The sequence below is a fragment of the Asterias rubens genome, chromosome 9, assembly GCF_902459465.1.
Source record: "Asterias rubens chromosome 9, eAstRub1.3, whole genome shotgun sequence".
Taxonomy (NCBI): domain Eukaryota; kingdom Metazoa; phylum Echinodermata; class Asteroidea; order Forcipulatida; family Asteriidae; genus Asterias; species Asterias rubens.
The window spans coordinates 3,269,884-3,289,956 of NC_047070.1; the positions used below are offsets into that span (position 1 = coordinate 3,269,884).

A 20,073-nucleotide genomic window follows, 5' to 3' on the forward strand; every position below is an offset into this window, starting at 1 on the left:
AGTAGTTTACGTGCACGTGACGGCTTTTTTTAACATCTAGCAAAGCTAGATGTTAAAAAAAGGCGTCACATGCACGTAGTTTACGTGCATGTGACGGCTTTTTTTAACATCTAGCAAAGCTAAGGGAAGCACGAAAAGAGAAGGTCACAGGCTTGAGAGCAAAGCCTAGCTCGCCTAGCTCGTGATTGCGAATGTGCCCTCAACGGACAATCGAAGCAAGTTAACGATGGCGCTGCCCATGAGAAGAGAAATGTTGTTAAACACGTGCCCCACATGGACTATTAACTGCAGTTCGGTCTGTTATTGTATGTGGGTGTCAACAAAATAAGCGTGTTGTAGCAAATAATGAATATGACAAAAACACGATGTTTATGTCTCTTCACGAAGGGAATTCTTAATCTTCGAAAAGGTCAAATATTTTGTCGGCGGGATGGGCATGATGGGCTGTTTACATCAACTCGTCACGTTCATGAGGCCGTCTCTGCTGATCGCCCGCCCCCCTCTACCTCCGCTCGAAACAACTGGACAAGAACAGCAGCGGACAAGAATAAACGGAAGTGTGCTCCTCCTCCATTGTTCTCTATTTCAAAACCCCTAAATATTCAATGTTGCCATTCAAATTGTAGGCATTATTCAAACAGTAATAATGGCAATGACAAAAATGATAAAAATATCTCCACTCTGTTTATTCCCGTCCCGGTGAAAATGACTTTCAATCCGGATGATATAAATATTGGAGAAGAGCTTGGTGCCAGTCTTAAGGATAAAAAAGGTAGGCATGACCATGGAATGACCGAATAATATAGACTCTGATTCTGGAGTATTGGTTGACTTTCTTTCTCCCATCCATCAGTTTAACTTCAATGTTATTTTTAAACTTAAATAAAAGTTAAACCTGTGAGTGCAGTGTCACGGTGTGAAAAGTTTTAAGCAATATTTATTAATGATTTACGCCATGATTAGTTAGAGCAGTCCAGTTGTGATAACGTAACACTCCTCCCGACGGCGAGATCGGAGGAGGGTTATGTTATTGCAACTGGACTGTCCACTCTGTAAACAATAACAATAACATATTTTTTTTAGGATGCTGACAGCAAATAGTGGGACCGAAGTTGGAGCCAGATTAGTAAAAACACAGAGGAAAAGAACCCCCCCCAAGAAAAACTTTTACCCGCCTTTTACCCGCTTTTACTGCTGTACATAGTGATCTACACATGTCTGTTGGAATGTCCAAGGCTTTTGATTATCACAGTACTAATACTACATAATAATAATGATAAATCCCCGATGCAAATTTATAACACAGGCTATTATAATAATGATAAACTTGAAACTTTTTTCCCCTGGTATTCCGAACTATAGAGGTATTTCATTGATCTGTTTCAAGCCCACATAATCTTCACATTTTGTTTATTTTTACTTTAATTTATTTAGCGGAGCTCTTACAAGTGCTGAATTTATTCTACAGACGGAAAGAAATACAGAGACTGGCAGCTGAGAGTGGCTTAGATGGTAAAGTGTTACAGACTATGAAGCCTTTTGAACATAAATAAAATTGCAACATATCTACTATTCTAAGCATGGGCGACTAGTGCGACCCGTGTCGAAGTAGAGTGAGTTGGACTACCGTTTTTCAACTACTAATTTAATCGTGCCGCCACGACTACTACAACAAACTAGACATGATTGCACGACTGAATTTGAAAGTGTTCGTGTATTCAAAGCAGTTTGCCCAATCCAGCATAAATAATAAAATAATTCAGATTATACCATGTTCAGTCAGCAATTTATGACTTAAAGGTGTAAAAATAGAAAAAAAAAATCATAAAAAATCATCTGATGACGTCATCACGATGTCATTTCACAATTCACAAGAACCTACTGAGTTTCAACTTGATCGCATCATTACGTTGGAGTTATTTCACTTCAAAAAGTGCACCTTTAATGCCAGGTGACCCCTGATGACGTCATCAATCTGAAACTTCACACATATGATGGCTGCCTGACGATCAACATGTGTGTAAATTTGGAAGTGATTACAAAACACTTCACCACACACATCTTCAAAAAGTCTATTTTGATAAGTTTTCAACCTGTCGCTAGAGGGTGCTCTGTTGTATTGTGACGTCATCGGTATTTTTTTTTAACTGTCCACCCTTGCCAGACACCGTTGTTGAAATCAAGTTCATAGCCTTTGCCAATTTTGAAAGACTAGTCTTAAAGGAACACATTGCCTGTTTAAAAGTATAATACAATGATCCACACAATTATGCCTCAAATATGTGTGGTTTTCCTTTTACCTCGTTGACTAACATGGTCGGCCATTTATGGGAGTCAAGTGTTAGTTCGCAAAGCGAAAATGCATTTTATAACAAACGGTTACAAACGCTTTTAATAGACCAACTCGTCCGATCGAAGGCAACGTGTTCCTTTAACTCTTTGTGAAATCCACCCAAGGCCTGCTCTCAGGAGAACACGCCCTGCTTACTTCATGTTTTTCAGATTTTGCTCCTAAACATACCATTTGTTTTCCTCCCAGAACATTTATTTCATCAGGCATTTGTGAGTTTCCGAAAGTACATCGTAGAGGTCGAAGCGTTGGAGCCAGATCTACACATAATTCTGAGTGACATTCTGGCGGAGGCTGGCCACGTTGACGACATTTTCCCGTACTTCTTACGTCATGCAAGACAAGTCTTCCCTGCTCTAGACTGTATGGAAGACTTGAAGAAAATCAGTGACCTCACTGACCCGGCACAATGGTAAGTTGGTCACTAAAATGATTATATTCCAGGTAAAAGAGTTTAAAAGCAGTGCAACTAAGCAAGGTGTATCGTGGCCAAGTGATCTAGCACACTGAACTCAAGCTGTAGTGTTTCTGATCAGCAGAGTGGGTTCTTGTCACTTGTGTCCCTTGGCAAGACACTTAATCATTATTGCTTTGTTCTTTGGACAGAACGTAAGCAGTAGGTCTCAATGTGTTGTGTATGCAAGTAAAAGAACCCAGTACACTTATTGCTATGGGAATAAAAGGGTAGCGACGAGTTCTCCAAAGCACATTTAAAGCCGGCAGGGTTGGCAGCCATGTGATAAAGGCCCGAGCTTATCACAAGGCAACGACCCTGCAAGGTTTTAAACAGACGTTTAAGAATGAGTCGCTACTCTTTTATTCCCATTCATAAATGCTTTGTAAAAAAATACAGTTACATGTATAGACACTTTAACAATTGAAAATTTGAGGTTTGAAATATTTTTTCCAAAACTCTCTGAAGAATCTGTTCGAGGTGCGTGGGTTGTGTGTACGCGCGCGCGCTTAGATTACGCGCTGATAGCTATGATTTGCGCGTTCCGCGTGATAATCTTGGGCGCCCGACACGCGGAAGCCAGCTAAGTGTGCATAAACAGAGTTCCGGTGTGCATTAACAAAAGGTTTATACACACCCACGTGACGCGCTCTCCACCAATAGGAGTAGAGAAACTGTCTGGGGTATTTATGAATATATTTTAATAGGAAACTTATGGCTTGTGTTATTTTTGATCGAAAAATGACGTGGGTAAACAGTCTTTGTTTAAAAACTTACTTTTAAATAAAGGGCATAGCACACTGCATGGTTTAACAGCATTTGTAGAAAGATTTTCCTCACCCAGTTGCAAAATGCTTCATTTATTTTCTTATAACAGGTATGGAGACGCAAGAGACATCAAAAGGAAAATAGTTTTTCATGCGGGCCCGACTAACAGTGGGAAAACATACCACGCTTTGGAGAGATTCTGCAATGCTAAATCCGGTGTCTACTGCGGACCGTTGAAACTCTTGGCTAGTGAGGTTCACATGAAGACAAATGATAAGGTAAACAAGCAGCCGTCGATTTCACAAAACTCTTCCTAACTTAAGACTAATCTACAGGACTTAGGACGAGTCCCAACCCTGCACTGTAGCATGCAGACCTTAAAATTAATCCTAAGTTAAGACGATTTACTCGTCTTAACTCGAGATATGACTCTTTGTGAAATCGACGGCAGCTTCCTTAGGGGTGCCCACCCCACTAAATAAACTCCCATAGCATACAGTGCAAAATGCTAAACATTTAAAAATACACGAAAAAAACTTTTTACAGTAAAAAGACAATTATTCGTTGACTCTTTCTTGAACTGTAATCCTCTGCTCAATTTTATATGGGAAGTCTATGCGCCCGTCGAGTTATTACCCCTCCAAGCCAAAACACCCCTACACCTAAGTAATTTTTCCCAAACATCCGAGCATCAATCTTGAAAAATGTCCCTACACCTCTCAGCAAATAGAACCAATTTTTGAGGGCCCAATGTCATCCAAAATACATCAAGTTGGAAGTCAACAACCCCAGGTCACAATGTAGCATATTTTTTTACACTGAAACCCCTGTTTTTGGTGCCTCTTAAATCTGTCTCATATAGAATATTTTGAGGGCCTACACAAAATTATAATGAGCTTGCACTCTTTTTTTTTGCTTTTCTTATGTAGTTGGGTGCACCCATAGATCCATAAAAAACTAATGGCAGTTTTTGATTTTGATTACCTCCATACGGAATACCTCTTACTTTTGGTTTTTACCCATACACCGATGTATGTTAGCACTGTGTACTCGGTACTTCCCCGAGTCATGTGAACAAGTAGGGATAGGCATATTACTCGGGAGGGATTCGAACCCACGAGCAGTGTCTAACCAACTAGACTACCGAGATTGCCCGGTAGCTAGAGTCAGTTCGAATCCTATGTTTTGGCAGCTGGTACCGCATATATAAAAGATATTGATTTTTTTTTTTACCCATACACCAATGTGTGTTAGCACTGTATGCTCAGTACTTTAATATAATAGATAATAGATGTTAAATTTGCATCGGGGAATCTTCTTGACAGATCCGACAGAGGCAAGGCTTTGTTCATCACCATGGACAAAATCCAATTGTTTGCGCTTCACGATAAACGCATTCTCGTATTTTCTCATATGAAAACAAGAAATTCTGGCGCTGAATTCTTTCAAACAATTTATGTTTGTCTGTGATGCTTCGTCAGATATTTCAAGAACCTTTAATGCTTTTGTCAAGTCTAGGTTTTATTCAAACAACATTTTTTTCAAAGGCAATGTATAAAAAATAAAAATAAATACTGCGTAGAGTCATACTGTTTTTTGGAATACCAACCAAAAATGGTTACGCACTAAACAAACACATTGTCCTTAATTTTGGTTGTATCAACTGAATTCAAGTGTTGCATTTTTTTAAGGTTTTCAGATAAAGTTTTCTTGAATATGACTTTTTCAGAGGGAAATATTTCACAGAAAAATGGTTCTAGTGTGTACTTAGTGAAATTACATACCAAAAATTAAACAGTTTATTATATATTCTTGAACCTTAATGTTTCTTCAGGGCATTATGTGTGATCTTGTGACTGGTGAGGAACGTCGCTATTCTAATCCTGAAGGAATACCTTCAAGTCATCTGGCCTGTACTGTCGAGATGACAAGTGTCAATCAACCCTGTAAGTCACACTTTGTCACTAGATAATGCCATCGTCACATCTCAGTGTTATTGGGACATATGGATGTCATTGTCTTTATTGGGTTGTCATTGTTTTATGGTGACAACATGTTAGTACTAAATATTGCCATTGTCACACATCCAAGTGTTATTAGGACAAGAATGTTATTGTGTTAATCGGTTGTCATTGTTTTATAATGATTAAATTTGTCACTAGATTATGCCATTTTCACATTTGAATAATATTGGGGCATGACATGCATGATGTCATTGTCTTATTCGGTTGTCATTGTATTATAATGGTGCCATTGACATGTCAGAGTGTCATTGACATGTAGCATCTAATTTATTGTTGGGAGATTGCAAACTTGGGTCTCAATAGTGCAGTTGACAGAGCGCCGATGTGGCAGGAGATTCTGTTCCCCCTGGAGATTCTGGCCCAACCTCGCTACCATGGGCAGCGCGCCGTATCACTCCCTAGCTCTGCGTACATCTCTAACCCCTGGGAGGAAAACTCTGATCCGTGTCTTTGATTGGCTATCATACACGCGCAAAATATGAAACTCTGTGCATCTTCAAGAAGCTCTATACGCCGTCAACGCGTGCGTATAAAGATGTACGTATTCACATTTTATGTCACGCATAACTTTTGTTACACACAGCGCACCCAGTATGTGCGCGACTAACGCCCAAAACAGAACGGATCAACCACAGGACTTATTGGAATATCCCTTATATTTGGATATTTTGGAGTTACACTTCCAGGGGTTATCATCGAGCAAGGCATGCTGGGAAAAAATGGCGCGGCGAGATCAATCACCCCTGGGAACGAGGTTGATTCTGTCCCCCCATATGGACAACTGCGTACAAACGTTTTCTGATGGCGCCCTCTTTTGAATCCTCCTCCTCAAGCCCATGTTAATTTCTCAAATGGGGCACAGAATCTCCGGCGGATGGAATTCCCTGGGACACTGGCATGTTTAACCAGAGGTCTATGGTTCAAATCCCACGTCAATTTTGTTTGTTTCAACCCCAAATTACTTGTTTTTCTCCTCGACCAGATGAAGTCGCCGTGATTGATGAGATTCAGATGTTGAGAGATCCAAGTCGAGGCTGGGCTTGGACTCGAGCCTTCCTAGGTAAGAAATAATAATTATTTGGCACCATTCCAAAAGCACTGGGGAAACATCTAGGTGAAATAACGAAAAATGTTATTGGCCTAATGACCAGGGCACTAATGTAAAGCACATTGATTCTGTTATTCTAAAATGCCCTATATAAGTTATTATTATAAGTTTACTAATAACTAGTTATTATTATAATTGGAGGGTAGATCTGTTACAGAAGGGCGCGCTTTCGGGAACAGCGAGAATCCTGAGACAGACACTTGAAATTTAAGTCTATAAACAATGCCCTGAATTGAGGAGCTACCGGTACAGGCATGTGGACTAACATGTTACAAAGAAAGAGTTAAACCTTTTTTAAGTGAGCAAAATCAAGCAATATTATGGAATCAAATTTGATACTTTTGATTTAAAATCATTACCTTGTCTATCGAAAAGCAGTTGGACACTATTGGTAATTGTCAAAGACCAGTCTTCTCACTTGCTGTATATCAACATATATGCATAAAATAACAAACCTGTGAAAATTTCCGCTCAATCGGTCATCGAAGTTGCAAGGTAATAATGAAAGAAAAACACCCCTGTCACACAAAGTTGTGTGCTTTCAGATGCTTGATTTCGAGACCTCAAATTCTAAATCTGAGGTCTCAAAATCAAATTCGTGGAAAATTACTCACTTTCTCGAAAACTACGTTACTTCAGAGGGAGCTGTTTTTCACAATGTTTTATACTATCAACCTCTCCCCATTACTCGTTACCAAGTGAGTTTTTATGCTAAAAATTATTTTGAGTAATAACGCCAATGTGTGTTGGCAATGTAAACAGTGAGCTCTGTGAACTTACCCAAGCTCTGTGTTAAAACCCATGTGACAAATCTGTTGTCTCTTCGTTAGGTTTGGCAGCTCAGGAGATTCATCTATGTGGAGAGGAGGCGGCCATTGATCTCGTCCAACAACTCACAGCTTCAACCGGAGACGAGATGGAGATAAGACGCTACAAACGTCTTACGTCTCTCAAGATTCTTGATGAGCCATTAGGTAAGAAATAATGATGGTATACATTTTTTTGCATTAATATGTTGTTAAAAGGAACATTAGAGAATTGTTTTTGCTAATAAAACAGTTGCTGGCAGTGTAAGCACTTTATGTTATCCATTATAACGGCCTACATAAACTGACAAACCTGTAGAAGTATGAGATCGATCGGCCATTTGGGTCATAAGAAAATAGTGAAAAACCTATTACACATTTTGAATAAATTATGAATAAATTGATTTATTATAAAATAAATGAATAAAATGCTCACTGAGCGATAAATTCCAAATCGGAATTAGTTTTAGTTCTTTCTCATTGAATATTTTCACTGTTGATGGACCTCGACGACCAGCCACCAACCTGGTCATTACCACGCAGCAAAGACCAGGGGCCAATTTCATAGAGCTTCTTAAGCAAAAAATTTGCTTAAGCACGAAAATAGCTCGCTTATTTTTCACATGTTACTGGCAAAAATTTCATGCCATATACATTGCTTGTGACTGGCATTTAGCTGTTATTTACTTAGCATAACAATTGAGTGAAGTCTTGTCCGGTAATCTGATTTTACTAAGCAAGGATTTTTTTGCTTTTAAAAAGCAAAATTTTGTGCTTAAGCAGCTCTATGAAATTGGGCCCAGGGCGTAACACTGATATTGCCTAAATAACTGATGTTTACTAATTCAGGTTCTTTTTTTTCTTACTCAATTATTCACCTTGTTTTCTTCTGTTGTCTCCAGGGAGTTTGGAAAACACAAGACCTGGAGACTGTATCGTTGCCTTCAATAAGAATGACTTGTATTCAATTAGTCGTCAGTTAGAGGCCATGGGCAAAGAGTGTGCAGTAATCTATGGCAGCCTACCTCCTGGTGAGTGAACATACAGGGTTTGCTGGTCACATCTTCAGTGACTAAGCAGCCGGACCAGTCGGCTGCATGTTTTACTGGTCAACCGGCTTTTTCAATTAATCATATCTCAGGAACATAAACCATTTTAACTCGAGCCTATGTAAAATGGACTGGTGACCAATACAATAAATGAAATATTTTTCCAAAATCTTGCTGATAGATATACATGTAGCACTGCATGTATTCATTCATTCATTCAGTCGATGCGGAGCATCGGATGATGGCCCTCCAAACACGTTGGTCCTCCATTACTGTACGCAGCTCTTCCCAACGCAGTCCAGAGTCCCGGCACAAGGTGTCCACATAGGTGGTTTGTGGTCTGCCTTGAAACAGTGACCTTGAGTAGGGGCCCTAAGCACAATCTTGCACGTAAATATAGCCAGATGCTGAGGGTCTTGGCCGAGGGTGAATCGTGCTGGTAACCTCTCCCCTCTTGTGTTTTTTGTTGACTCTTTTTAAATTCCTATTTGATATTGGTATGTATTGTGCTTCTCTACTTATTGTAAGATTTTATGAGTGTTTTCTCTTTGTATTTTAATATGTAGCTGTTTTTTATTTGAGTGTAAAGCCCTTTGAGGCTTTGCATAAGGCTAGGCCTGATACTTCTTGCCTCCATGCCCTTTGGTGATTGCCTTGGTGCCCTTAAAATGTTCTGGTAGAAATGTACAATTTCCTCATAGGGAGCCCTTTACCAAGGAGAAAATGCCTTGGTGCCCTTGCCCTTTCAGAAACGAAGCACACAGGCCTGTAAGGCGCTTTATAAATGTTCCTTTATTTATATTATTATTTGTACAATGGTTGCACGGTGAGGTTCCTTGGTAATGCAGACATGTCAAGGCCGGTATTGTACAGGCAGTAGATGGCAGAGGGAGTAGTAGGACATGTTCAAGGCATCAACCCTGTTCAACAAATGCTGATGCAGATCCAGCTCTCCTGCGGTCGACGATGACTAGAGCAAGCTAGTCAAAACAATGCGACCAATTTAAGAACTCACTCCGCGATAGTGCAGTTAATTACGATCCTATAAGCTAAAGTAGTAGTCCCAGCCAATGTTCTATACCTTCCGCCCGGGTAGTAGTTAAAAAGCAGGACAGTTCTTTTCAGAACTGATAAGTCTCCCGAACATCCGATAAATCTACTCCGCGGTAGTAGAAGAAAGACAGTTTTCTAAGAACAAACTCTACTTAATGCACGTTGCCAGACACACAAGGCCTGACGGCCACTTCAAGGTGTGAGCTACAATCATTTTTTTCCAGGGGCGGTTGCCACCTACTCCTAGGGCTGAAACAGGGTAACCCCTTTACAGTCCATACGGATGTAGGCTTGAGTATCATCAGTCCGAAGCCTGGCCGGTAGAGTAGAAAGCACTACCTCCCCAATTTTACGTAGAAAGTGTCATGACCAGGATTCGAACCCACACTCTGCTGGTCAAACACCAGAGCTTGAATCCGGCGCTCTTAACCTCTCAGCCATGACACATGGTGTTAACGCAAACCAAAGATATACAGATTGAGCTTGTACTGCTGCACACCAAGCTGTCCTATGGAGTAGCTGTACTTTCCCGTTGCTGGAAACTGATCGCTAATAATGTGGTTTTCTTTTCGTTGTAGGCACCAAACTAAGCCAAGCTAAGAAGTTCAACGACCCTGATGACCCCTGTAAGATCATGGTAGCTACTGACGCTATTGGAATGGGTCTGAACCTGTGAGTATACCGGTCGAAACAAAAGAGATGAGAGTCATCTGATTGAGATTCAATTCAACTTTAACTCTGCAGAAAGCAATAATTTTTACTAAGAAATATGAGTCAAATTTCTTTGCACGTTTCATAGTCTTTATCAAGGGCTAAAAGACAAGACTTTGCTAGGGTTGAAATGTCAGGTTCTTTTGGTTGGTATGTTTTTTTGCAGCAGCTGATTTCTTTACTTCTTTACTTCTTTACTTCTGGCGCCCTGTTTAAAAATGTAAGCACAACATTATGTGGTAAGCATTTGTTGTTCCTTTCGTACTATACTTTTAATTCCCCCCCCCATAATAGGAGTATTAAGCGAGTGATATTCAACTCTCTGATCCGACCAATCATCAATGAGAAAGGAGAAAAAGAGATGGATAGACTCTCTACATCACAGGTAATTAACACCAAACAAACACCAATTTAACACCAGTTGCCTATTAATAAGAAACCAGTATGAACACCAAATATACACCTTCAATCAACACCAATCTGACACTGGTGTTGACAACATAAAAGTAAAGTATGTCCAATAGGGCTCATCAGACTAGTGTTTATATTTGGTATTATATGTTTTTATATAACACCCAAGCAGATCCTTGCCATTTGATTGGAGGATTGTCCGTCACGTGATAGCAAATAAAAGTACCATTGCACGCTGAGTCACTCACCGTGCTTTTTCGTTCCATCCGAAAAGTACCATTGCACTCTGCCAGCGTGCAATGGTACTTTTCGGATGGAACGAAAAAGCTGAGTAAAAACATCACTGCGTGCGTGTTGTCTTCGGTAACGCAGCAAGGCATATTAGTAAAATTACTAGCATTCGTCTTCTACAATTAAAAATTGGAGGCCTACGCTTTTTTTGTTTTGAAAGTTGTATCTTTCAATCAAAATGACAAAGATCTACTTGGATGTTATATAAAACAAATAATGAATGTTTTTCATTCGTGCAATGGTGCGAATATGTTCATTCGTTGAAAGCTGGAATGTTCCATTCAACTCGGCTCCGCCTCGTTGAATAGAACATTCCATCTTTCAACTCATGAACATATTTGCACCATTGCACTCATAAACATTCATTATGTGTATAATATTACTGAGAATATTTTGATTCCCCCTGGACAGAATGGCAGTCCATGGCAGGTTATGTCCCAGCTCAGGAGCAGAGTATACTGTTTGAAAACATCAAGACCAAACTGGCACAATTAAGAACCAACACTCCTCAAAAGAGATTTATCACATGGTTGTATAATCGATGTTAAATTTGCATCGGTGATAAAGAATATTAATTTTGTTTTTACCCATACACCGATGTGTATTAGCACTGTATACTCAGTACTTTCCTGAGTCCTGTGAAAAAATATCACAGACATGTTACTCGGGTGGGATTCAAACCCACGACCCTTGCAATTCTAGAGCAGTGTCTTACCAACTGGACTATCCGAGATTGCTTGGTTGCTAGAGGCAGTTCGAATCCTATGTTTTGGCAGCGGGTACATGGTTGTACCCGCAAGTTTACTATAATATTTGCTATAATGTTTACTTTAACATTGAATAATATTTCTTAATGCTGTTTGCCTTCTTTGTTCCAGGCTCTTCAGATTGCCGGTCGAGCCGGGCGGTTCGGAACTCAATTCCAAGAAGGAGAAGCCACAACGTTCCACGCTAGTGATCTGATAACACTCAAGGATATCTTATCACACTCAGTGGAGAGCATCGAGGCTGCGGGACTCCACCCAACCGCAGAACAGATTGAGCTCTTTGCTTATCATTTACCGGAAGCAACTCTCTCTAACCTTATCGTAAGTAAAACTCAAATCATATATAAACCTCATCTATTCACCATTTATCACTTGACATTGTTTAAAAAAAATCCCACAAAACTGTTTGTATCATTTGTATCTGATGTATTATGTTGCAGTTTAGTTCCTTTGGGTTTGCTCATTTCAGCGCTTTGATCTTGAAAGTAAAGGCGCTTTACAAATATTCTATTGTAGGTATGTATGTATGTATATCACTAGTTGCTCTGCCGTTGGTATTTCTTTCCTGGTGTTTTCTTTTTCTTATCCAGTGCATAGGGACTTTGCAGTGATATACGCTATACAAAGTTTATTATTGCTATTAATTAAAGGCGGTGGACACTATTGGTAATTACTCAAAATAATTATCGGCATAAAACCTAGGTTGGTAGTATAAAACATTGTGAGAAACAGCTCCCTCTGAAGTAATGTAGTTTTCGAGAAAGAAGTAATTTTCCACGAATTTGATTACGAGACCTCAGATTTAGAATTGGAGGTCTCGAAATCAAGCATCTCAAAGCACACAACTTCGTGTGACAAGGGTGTTTTTTTCTTTCATAGTTATCTCACAACTCCAACGACCAATCAAGCTCAAATTTTCACAGGTTTGTTACTTTATGCATATGTTGAGATACACCAAGTGAGAAGACTGGTCTTTGACAATTACCAATAGTGCCAAGTGTCTTTAATTAAATCTTGGAGTAACTCCTCACGAAGGAACTTCCATCACTAAGTTTTTGCCTATTTATTTCAATTTATTTAATCTCATTATGAAGCCAATGACTCTCAGAAAAGCGAACTTAATCACAATACTAGCTAAGAACCCAACACACAGAAAATAATTGCGTTGGTTTTAGTCCCTGGACAAATTGTGTAGGGTTTTCCTCCCACATCTAAAACTGAAACTTCCTTCCTTGTTATCTCTCCATGAAGTTCTTGGCTAGTAAAGTGATTAAGCTCACTTTTCGTATAATCTTTTTTCATGAATGTTAAGGACAGTTTCTTCCAAACTAAGGGCCCTTTTTGGCCAGTCTTTATTGCAATTTCAATAAAACCGAATGTCTCACTTGAGAACTATTCAAGCTCTTATGGAATTGATTTATCTTTCTACAAGATTGGTTCTTTGTTATGTTAAATAATGTTTGACTTTTAGTGACAATCTCTCTTTTCTTTCACCAGGATATCTTTGTGACATTATCGAAAGTGGACAGTAATTACTTTGTTTGCAACGTGGATGACTTTAAGTTTCTTGCCGACATGATACAACACATCCCATTGCACCTGAGGGCTCGCTACGTTTTCTGCTGCGCTCCAATCAACAAGAAGCATCCATTTATTAGTACAATGTTCCTCAAGGTAAGATATGTGTGATTCAAGTTAGTACTTTTGAAAACTTGGTACTTTTGATTTTTTTTTTGTATAACCACTTTGGTCAATTTGGTAATTACTCAAAATAATTATTATCATCTTGATTACGAGTAATGGGGAGAGGCTTGATAGTATAAAACATTGTGAGAAACAGCTCCCTCTGAAGTAACTTAGTTTTCGAGAAAGAAGTAATTTTCCACAAATTTGATTTCAAGACCTCAAGATTTAGAATTTGAGGTTTCGAAATCAAGCATCTGAAAGCACACAACTTCGTGTGACAAGGGTGTTTTTTCTTTCCTTGTTATCCCGCAACTTCGACGACCGATTGAGCTAAAATTTTCACAGGTTTGTTACTTTAAGCATATGTTGAGATACACCAAGTGAGAAGACTAGTCTTTGACAGTTACCAATAGTGTCCAGTGTCTTTAAAAACAATTTCTTTCAAACTTACGGACCTTAAGGCCAGTCTGCAGCGTGGTTTAACATGTTTCAACATTTCAATTTTTTTCTGAATTTGTTTTGACCCACCTACCAACCCCAAATTCCGATTTGAAATTACTGACGCACTATTTAACACTGAAGAACAAAGTGGTGCCTCAAACGCAGCAAATATTTTCGATCAAAAGCCTCACAGCCCAGGAACTTTGAAGTGGAGGAAATGTTGGCCAACTGGTGGCTGTCAAAACAAGGTCTTTAAGATTGAAACAACTAAACATCTTTTCAAATTGAAACAACTGATTGTTGTTTCTCACAAAATTCCTTAAATGTTGAACAGACTTTATTAAGCATGTATCAAGTGCCATCTCTTGAAAAGAACTTAATTGGTCAGTGGTTTTCTATTTCATCTTGCTGCAGTTTGCTCGACAGTATAGTCGGAACGAGCCGATGACCTATGACTGGTTCTGTCGGCAAGTTGGATGGCCGCTATCAGTTCCTAAGAATATACGAGACTTAATGCACTTGGAGGCTGTGCATGATGTCATGGATCTCTATCTGTGGCTCAGGTAAGGAATCTATGGCCCTTTTTAAAGGCACTGGTCACTATTGGTAATTACTCTAAATGATTGTTAGCATAAAAAATTACTTGGTAGTGATCACTGTCATGACTGTAGAGCTGATTGTGAGAAACAGCTCCCACTGAAGTAACATAGTTTTTGAGAATTAGGTGCCAGTGCCTCTAAACCAAGGGTCTGACTTGGGCTCTGGCTTTAGCTTTGGCTAAGTTTATGGCTAGGGCTCTGGCTTTGCCTTAGGCTCCGGCTTATGCTCTTGCTGTAAACGCTTTGTCCAATTAAACAAAAATTATTGTGACAATTATTGTGATTGAATTATGTGACAAATTTATGTTAGCAAAGTGTTGATGGTGCTTTTTTCAACGGATTGAATAAATCATAGAGGGCGCTATTTTTGTGTGGTATTATTATCCCCATTGATGACTGGATTCCATCATGCTAAAATATTTTGTCTAGGCTAATGTGTAACTTTAGTTCAAACAATTGAATATAAAAAAAATCTTTTCCCCCTTCAACCCCTCCTTTGATGTTTTAATTTTGTATTAATTTATCATCTTTTTACAATTGGTATTCACTGTTTATTTTCCTGTTATTCGACCCTTGTTCACCAAGGAAATTTGTTTTAAAAAAGAAAAAACCCATTCATGAACGAATGAATTTTGTTGTTGTTGAATCCTTTGTTTAGTTACCGATTCATGGACATGTTCCCCGACACCTTAATCATTCGAGACATACAAAGAGAACTAGACGACATCATTCATCAAGGCGTTGACAACATCACCAAGCTAATCCGAGCTACTGAGATCCGATCAGCCAATGGCGTGTCTTCACTCCCTGATGATGAAATAACGAGGAAGAAACGCCTAGGAAAATCAGCAGGTACTGGTTTCTTCATCAGTCTTGATTTTAAGTCCATCCAGTCATCTTGCCATACTGGACCAAATTTAACGGCTCTGCTTACCGCATAATTCTGCGCTTATGGCTAAGCAGTGCCTTGCTATTGGGCCTTTGGCTCAATTTCATGGTGCTGCTTAAACTTGGACGAAACTAATCAACTAAGCATTATTCCAAAAATACTAGCGATTCGTATATGTTTCGTGAATGAGTAGTTAATTGCACAACTTTAGTTAGGAGTGCTAAAAACTCGAGTACGTCACTGAGCTAAGATTCATCCGTAGGATGGGACATAAAGCTCTAGGTATTGTAAGGTGTGTATTGTCAAAAACGAACCCAGTACATTGGAGAAGGGAAGGGGTTCGCCCTGGTATTTTCTGGTATGGTGGGCTGCAGTTTGACCCACAGCATCTTTTAAACCTTACATGATGCTGTGTTTACAAACAAGTCTTTTTAATAGCTCTGCATATCTTGTAGAATCAAATAATAAGCACTTCGAGATGACCTCAGGAGTGTGTTTGGCGACCCCAACCAGAAACGTTGGTCATCGGTCGAGTGTTTTTGCGTGTTCGGTTGAGCGCGGTGACGATGCTGTTCACACCAACTGGTAACAGACTTGTTGACTCGGTTGGGCTTTGGTTGGGGTCGCCAAAACGCACTCCAGCCCCCGATTTCACGAAACTCATCGCAAGTAGCGACGCATCGTAGGGTTTTCGATGCGTCGCAGACCTAAGACACACGTCGCGGCTGCGACGAGTTCCACAATACATTTCACCAAACACGTCGTAAGCGCGACGAGTCGCAATACAAACTATTTTCACTCTTAATAAAAACAACCCTTTGGACGAGGATGAACTGCTAAAGTTCTGCCGCTGTTTTATGTTGTGTACAACTAGGTCATGAAACAGTCGTGTATTATAGTTCATTCAAGATGGCAGACACTACACCGTTTCGGACTAGTGTTTAGGTATTTTTTTTTGGGGGGGGGTTATAATTATTTATTTGTTTATTTGTTTTAGGTTGTGTGTGTTCGTTTGTTATGCGTGTGTTTGTTTTCTTTTCTTTTACCCGTCCTTTTTTTTTTTTTTTATTGGGGGGGGGGGGGGAGGGTAAATTTCCATTTTGTTGTTTAGTGTCTTCCCGATTGGTTCACAGAAGTTACGTGTGGTAATTGTTATGTTCTTTCATGCATTTTGTGCGTAAACAAATGAAACATAGCATTCTTACGACGACCCTAGGTCAAGGAACTTGCGACGCATCCAACGCATCGTAACTTTGATGAAATCGATTTCATACTCATCGCAACTTACGACGTGTCACCGGTCGCAACTTGCACTTGCGACGCGTTGCAGCGCTTCGTGAAATCGGGGGCTGGTGTCACAAAAAGCTATACAAGAACTGCATAATATTTTTATATTTTTATGGAGTATTAAAGCCATCGGACACTTTCGGTAAACAGTATTGTCCAAAGGCACACACTTCGTGCATCACAACTTCTATATAAAATAACAATCCTTTAGGCTCAATCGGTCATCGGAGTCGGGAGAAAATAACAGGAAAACCCACCCTTGTTTCCGCACGTTTTGATATCGAGAATTGATAATTGTTTTAATGTTTTCTCAAAAAGTAAAGCATTTCATGGGATAATATTTCAAGAGAAGTCTTTAACCGTTACCTTCTGTAAACCCTGTAAGTTATTTGTAAATCCGGAACTTTTATTTTGTTTTCTGTTCCACAGGGTCCAATGACTGTAAACAGCTAAGCTTTCTTTCAAGTTTTTGTGATTTTTTATATACTCCAAAATAACAGATTCCGGTAAGAAGTCCAGGAGTAAGCCATCAAGAGACAGCCTCAAGTCCCTCAAGGATGAATCGGACATCCAGAATCATGAACTCGACCAGACAAAACTGAAAACCATCTCTGGACGTTTGAGCAAAGAGCTGATCAAACAGGGTCTGCTATCGCAAGACGTCTTAGATCAACTACATCAAGAGTGGCTCAATACTGGAACCAAGGGTGGTAGTAAAGGGAATGGAAGGACAAGGAAAAAGAAGAAATGAGAATCATTGATTTTACAGTTTTTATAAAACCTTTATTACCAGTATTTAATACTCAAATAGGATTCAAGGCATTCATTTGTGAGGTATCAATGTATGATTTGGTTTGATGTAACACCAAGTGTATTAATATCGACTTGCTGACTAGATTATGTTCTTTTGAGAAATTGTCTTGTCACCTGATGATGGCTAGAGCAAGCTAGTCAAAACTTTGAGACCAATTAAGAACACTGCCGCAGTAGTGAAGTTAATAACGATCCACTAAAATGCTTAAGTAGTAGTACCGGCCGATTTTCTACCTTCCGCCCAGGTAGTAGTTGAGAAGCAGAATAGTTCTTTTCAGAACTGAACTGAAATTGCTCCTGAATTTCGAAAAAATCTAATCTACAGTAGTAGAACATACAGCAAGACAAGTTCTCAAAAGAACATAATCAAAAGTACCTAGCAAGTCTAGACGATGTGACCTACGTTTACATTCAACACCCTCTGTTGACAAAACACTGTATACGTCATGTTGCGCAGGGCAAAAAGACGCGTAGTCATGGTAAGATTGCATACACTTTCTAGCTGGCTGCCAAAACACAAAGGTCTGCCCGGCGGTATGTGCGCGAATCATGTTATGGTTTTCGAGTGACGTCACATCGTCTATAGATACACACATAGTGTTACTGAAAACACACATGGTGTTACCGAAAACACACATGGTGTTACCGAAAACACACATGGTGTTACTGAAAACACACATAGTGTTACTGAAAACACACATGGTGTTACCGAAAACACACATGGTGTTACCGAAAACACACATGGTGTTACTGAAAACACACATGGTGTTACCGAAAACACACATGGTGTTACCGAAAACACACATGGTGTTACCGAAAACACACATGGTGTTACCGAAAACACACATGGTGTTACCGAAAACACACAATTGTATACTAAATACTCATTCTAATGTCTTTTATGGAAAAAACCATACATATCTTATTTATCAAATTATTTGCTTGGGTTTCAGCTGGATTACAAAGCTGGAAACAAAGTTTTGCAAATATGCTTTAACGTTTTGAATGCCTTGACTGCAGTCGTCATTTTTAGAATTTTTTTAATGGAATTTGAAAAAGAAAGTTGCAATTTACAGCTAAAATACACATGACATTACTCGCACTGAGCACAGGCTGCTAGGGTTAACAAGCAGGACCCAATTTCAAAAAAGTTTGTAAGCACAAATTGTTGCTTAGCAAAACAAGATTTTGCCAGCAAGACTACCATACAGTTACTAATTCTACGACTGGTCGCGATAATTCCCGCTTAGCCAAGAAACGTTCTAAGCAGAACCCCACTGCTTAACAGCTTTATGACATTTGGTCCAGGTGGCTTAAGAATCGCTGTCAATAAAGAGTACTGCTGTATCAGTGGTTGTACTTTTTTTCTAACACAAAACACAATGTCCACAGATTTACATTAATCTTACACAGTTTGAAGATAATGATAGTAGAAAGCTCCCCTTATAATATTACTTACTGAGGTGCTGTAGTTTTTTAGATATGAGTAAAACAATGTCACAAAAATAATTTTTGTCTCAGTTTTAGATTGTACAAACGTATAAACGAAAACTATTTTGTGACTTGTTTTACTCATTTCTCAAAAAGTACAGCACCACAGTAAGTACTATTTGAAGGGAAGCTTTCTACTATCATTATCTTCAAACCCTGTAAGTTTAAATGTAAATCTGTGGACATTTAAAAAAAAGTACCCGAAGTAAAAAGTGCACTACAACAGCTGCATGAGTTTACAAATTTATAAAGCTATTAATAGTACACATCATCAAATTACATTATTCTATCTTTATTCTGCAGATGAAATTTAAAACGTCAAGATTTATCATTGCGTATTCTTATTTTGATTTGGAAATGTAGGCCATTGTCAGATAAAAGATGTACCAAAGCCAAAAAAATAATGAGACAATATTCATGTCATTTACACGTTTGAGTTTTATAAATTATGCATTTCTTTAATAATCATTCGGTGAAATCTGGACTCTTCCGTTTCACTTTTAACTTGGTTTCATCTTGTGAAATGGAATAGTCCAAATTTCACCTTGTGATTAATTTTTGATTTTGGGGTTGAACAAAGAATTGAAGAGTGGGATTCGAACCAACGACCTCCGGATTAATGTCAATTTTTTGTTCAACCCCAAAAATCATTTCAAAATTTACCCAGTCAGTTTCCCTTGTGGTTTATATTGATATCTGAAACAAAAAGTCTCATCCCCTTAAGGTGATCCCCTGGCTGCCGCTTCCCAGGTTGTATCGTATTTGGGTGTGATCCCTGGCTACACTGCAGTTGACGGTTGTATGGCTTCCGACTGGCACCCCGAACAAAGATATTGACAAAATGGGGACATCGCGAATATAGGGCTAGTTAGCTCAGTTGGTAGAGCGCCGGCACGTTAATCCGGAGGTCGTTGGTTCGAATCCCACTGTAGTCAATTCTTTGTTCAACCCCAAAAATCATTTCAAAATTTACCCAGTCAGTTTCCCTTGTGGTTTATATTGATTTTTATTTTTGTAAAATTCAATGCTTACATTAAATGCATCCAATTGGGCCTATTTGTATAATACAAACAAT

At 39.1% G+C, this 20,073-nt stretch overlaps 1 protein-coding gene across 1 annotated transcript; it reads left to right on the top strand.

Annotated features, from left to right (window-relative positions):
• Positions 1–186: 186 nt before the first annotated feature.
• LOC117295055 (ATP-dependent RNA helicase SUPV3L1, mitochondrial-like) lies at positions 187–17,917 on the top strand. Its single transcript, XM_033777627.1, has 15 exons — positions 187–772; positions 1,435–1,512; positions 2,540–2,762; positions 3,682–3,850; positions 5,407–5,518; positions 6,579–6,656; positions 7,535–7,678; positions 8,413–8,541; positions 10,191–10,284; positions 10,618–10,708; positions 11,904–12,113; positions 13,290–13,466; positions 14,334–14,482; positions 15,177–15,370; positions 17,195–17,917. Exons 1-15 carry the CDS (start codon positions 346–348, stop codon positions 17,443–17,445), a joined length of 2,526 nt encoding a protein of 841 aa, XP_033633518.1. The 5' UTR covers positions 187–345; the 3' UTR covers positions 17,446–17,917.
• The last annotated feature ends 2,156 nt before the right edge of the window (positions 17,918–20,073 follow it).